Source organism: Rhododendron vialii, chromosome 10a (genome assembly GCF_030253575.1).
Source record: "Rhododendron vialii isolate Sample 1 chromosome 10a, ASM3025357v1".
Taxonomy (NCBI): Eukaryota; Viridiplantae; Streptophyta; class Magnoliopsida; order Ericales; family Ericaceae; genus Rhododendron; species Rhododendron vialii.
The window spans coordinates 24,538,565-24,542,446 of record NC_080566.1 but is presented as its reverse complement, the minus strand read 5'-3'; the positions used below and the strand labels follow the sequence as shown (position 1 = coordinate 24,542,446).

Sequence of the window (3,882 nt, the reverse complement as noted above, 5' to 3'; positions counted from 1 at the left end):
TACGTGAAAAATCGTAAGTTTTCCAAAGTTTTCACTCCTTGAGCATGTCGGGGTCTGTATTTAGGGCATTTGGTCGAATCAAGCGACGCACTCGAGCCATGACGGGTCTCAATGACTGTTTGACGCGCCCCAAAAATGTGTCAGCACCCTTAGTTCAAGCTTTCGTCATTCAATCGTACCAAAATCATCATTTTAAATGCAAGTGTCGATTGTCAAAGATATTTTGATAATTCTCCCGGTCCCGTCGAGTCACGGCACTCATTGTCAACCGCGCAGCGCACTCGGTTACAATCAAAAGCCCTTAAATCTAAATTTCATGGTCGATCGCTCGAAAGTTGGTCATTTGGTGTCGATGTTGAGTTTTATTCCTCACTTTGAGAGTATCGGTCGAAATTCGCGTACTCTTTACGTTCTTTCAAAGCTAGACGAACATATTTCATAAAATACAATTCTGTGACGGCAGTGCGAACGAATAAAAGAACAAAGTGCGAATTCTCATAAATGAACATGGTGTTTACAATGAGTGAAGAAGGAAGTACAAGAACTAGGGCAAACACGCGCCCAAATCCTAACTACCGGGGCACGCAGGTCCGAACAAAATCTACAACTACGATGGCACGCAGGCCTATATACAAGGTAAAACTAGCAAAGCAAAACCCGAGGCTCAGACCCGTCGGATCCTCTTCTGTCGCGGTCCCTCGGACTCAGAACTCTCGGGCTCGTCGTCACCATCGTCGTCAGAAGGGCCAGAAGCAGCACTCGAGTCCGACGTCCCTAAGACACGTGACTCGGAAGACTCCTCTGTCCCCTCCTCTGTCTCCTCCTCCAACTCCTCCGGCTCCACGCGAGCTGGTCTCCGCTGAGACGCCTCCCAAGGTAAAACCTCGAACCGTCCCGCACCTGCAGCAGCCCGTGGCGCATGTCCTACACCCCGACCTCGTGTGCTGGCAGGAACGGGAAGGCTCATGGTACCCCGTGGACGCGTCCTAGCCGAACGTCGTGGCTGCACCTGCATATCACAAACATTTTCTCATTTTGTGCATATTTGAAAGTAACTTTGCTCAAATCAAAATATGGAATATGTGTGCATGTCATACCTGAGCGGCAGCAGGAGAAGCAGTCGCAGTCGCAGGTCTCGTCTGAAGGACTCTCCCTTTAGCGCAGTCCTTCAAGAGGTGGCGCATCCCCACCATCAGCATCACGGCCTGCTCAGCCCACTCTCGCGGCACCTGCAGAATAGTCCAAGATTCAGAATATGCGAATAGGGAGTGGTCAATATACAGTGCAAACGAAAATATTGTTTATACCTGAGCAGGAAACCGCATCGCCGGCTATAGGAGACGTGGCACGTCGATCACCTCTCGCGCGCCCGACGAGCTCGTCATGCCTATAGTCCACTTCAGCGTCGGCAACCCCGGTGGTGCTGAAGTCTCCCCGTCTCTGGGACCCTCGTACTCCCCTCTCCCCTACCTCTAATGCCTGCGCGTCGCCCACCTGCAGGGGCTCTGGCACCTCATCCTCGACCCCGTGCAGAGCGACCACCACGGCTCGGCGCTCCGCTCTCGTCTCTCCAAGCCCCCACTCCAGCCACTCGTCTCTTGAACTCCTCCTCCACCCCCAGGCTCCTCGCCAGGTACCGATCCGCATAAGCAGCGTAGTCCAAGGAGTGTCGCAGGTGCCTCTCCAGATCCGTGTCCGGCACGGTGAACAGCTCGAGCTCAGCACGAGTGTAGGACTCAGTCCTCTGCACGCGCGGAGGAAGCACCCCAGGAACCACGAAAGCTGGAAGACCGAGTGACTGTTGAGTCACTCGATCCCCCAGGTACCACTGCCAGCCCAGAGGGCACTCTAGCAGGACCCTGCTCCGTGTCACCTCCCGGCTCCTCGGGAGGAAGTCAGCCCCCATCCCCGCCCACCGGTCCCAGTGAACCTGCAATTCAAATTTTGGGATCCATTCATAAGTCTACTCTATGAAAAGTTTGATAGAAGAAAAGCAAGAGATGTCGATCGTACCACAACCCCTGTCAGGTTATCCAGCCAGCGCCGGAAAGTCATCACCTCCCCTCGTCGCTCCTTCGCCCTCCGGTACGCCTTACCCCAGGCTAAGCTGCGTGGAAGAAGGTTCGGGTCCGTACAAGTATTCTTGGGCGGGAACATCCCAAGAACCTCGTAAGCCCAAAGCTGCAAATTTCATAATTCAGGCCGAATCAATCTCAAATGCATAATTCAAGTCAAAAAGCAGTCGAAAGCAATTCAAAAGCAATAATTCAAAGTCATACCTCGAACACTCGCCAATACCCTCCAACTGTGTCTCCGACCCCGCGAGAAGCAGCTCCAAGGAGACAGTAGAGCGTGCACAGAGCAGCACCTCCCCAGTCGAAGCGCCCCGCCTGTCCCAGGTCCACCAAACCCACTAGGTAGCACTGGTGCACCCGACTACGCCTGTTCGGGAACAGAGAAGCCCCGAACAAGTATAGCAGGTACGCCCAGGCCATCTGGGCCGCCTCCTCGTCAGTCGCGGGCTCGTGTTCCCAATACTCCATGAACTGCCTGTAAGTTGCCATCCCTCCGCTGTGGCGTGGCACTCGCCCAAAGAACCACCTCAGAGCCGCGTCGTCCAGCACCAGGCTCGAGTCGTAGGGGATCGGGTCTCCGCCAACCCTGAGCCCTGTGATCGCCGCGAAGTCGAAGGGCGTCACCGTCATCTCCCCGAACTGGAAGTGGAAGGTGTTGGTGGTGTCCCACCACCTCTCCGCCAGCGCTGTAAGCACAGCCCGGTCCACCCTCACCACCGTCAGCAGCTGTACGAAGGGTCCGAACCCTGCTGCCTCCACCAGTGCTCGCACCCTCTCAAGCAAGGCCCTGAAGTGCGCCAGGGAGCTGGCTGAGCCCCTGTGGCCGTACACGTCCGCCGTGCGCTGTTTCAACAAAGCAAGAAATAGCATTATATCTCAAAGCAGGAAATAAAATTTGAAGTAAATTGCGAAATTCGAGAAAAGATAGTGATCAAAAGCTCATCGTAGTCCACCCAGAGGAGATGTGTGAAGCTCGATCCCGGAGGAGCATCTCCTCAGGATAGTCGGCGCGGCCGAGGACGTAAGCCGTCATCCCCACAGGCTCGAAGAAGTGCAGTCAAGGAGCATAAGTAGCCGGAGTGAACTCGGGCTGCTCCCTCGCCAGGTAGGCATTCGCCTCGTCTACCGTGGTAACCTGCACCTCAGCAGCCGCTTCGGCATCCACCCTATCCCTTCCCAACTCCTCCGCCTCCGGTACAACTGCCTCCTGGGCATCCGAGCCCGCTCCGCTCAGCAGAGCCCCCAAAAGCGACGCCGAAGCCCGGTCCTCGGGCGTGCTAGCGTCCCTCAGCACCGCGGCGACCACGGAGTCGAGACCGAGCGCGTCCAAGACACCCCAAGGCTCCACGCTCTCTAAGAAGTCCCCGTCCACAAAGGGAACAGGACGTGAGGACCCAATCCCGCTATCCCCACTCCTCGGCTCCAACGCCGTCGCCGTCCTCAGCATCGGCGTTTCGCTGAACTGCCCAACGATAACCTCCTCGCCCCCAAGGTCAGCTGGTCCCCCGTCACTCGCCCGCTCGGCAGCCATAAGCAACTCCTCCACGGTAGGGGTGAGAGGCCTGCCCGAACCCCCGTCCCCGCTACCGGAGCCCCTTGCTGCTGCCACTCCTTGGTCACCACCGGCCGCCACCACCGGGGCACCAACTGTGGCATCCCCGCCGCTGGGCTCCGCCCCTGCACCGCCACCTTCCCCCTCGGCTGCTACCACTGTGGCACCAACCCCGATCTCCTGACCGCTGGGATCCGCCCTTCGCCGCCGCCGACCACCATGTCTTCATTCCCTCTGTCCATTGCAGGATCGAGA

The 3,882-nt window shown here is 57.1% G+C and overlaps 1 protein-coding gene across 1 annotated transcript; it reads right to left on the bottom strand.

The window, feature by feature from the left end:
* Positions 1 to 1,513: 1,513 nt before the first annotated feature.
* On the bottom strand, positions 1,514 to 2,705 carry LOC131303020 (protein MAINTENANCE OF MERISTEMS-like). The gene is made up of 3 exons (XM_058329813.1): positions 2,280 to 2,705; positions 2,014 to 2,181; positions 1,514 to 1,930 (listed from the first exon to the last, which is right to left on the bottom strand). Exons 1-3 carry the CDS (start codon positions 2,703 to 2,705, stop codon positions 1,514 to 1,516), a joined length of 1,011 nt encoding a protein of 336 aa, XP_058185796.1.
* Between the last annotated feature and the right edge of the window lie 1,177 nt (positions 2,706 to 3,882).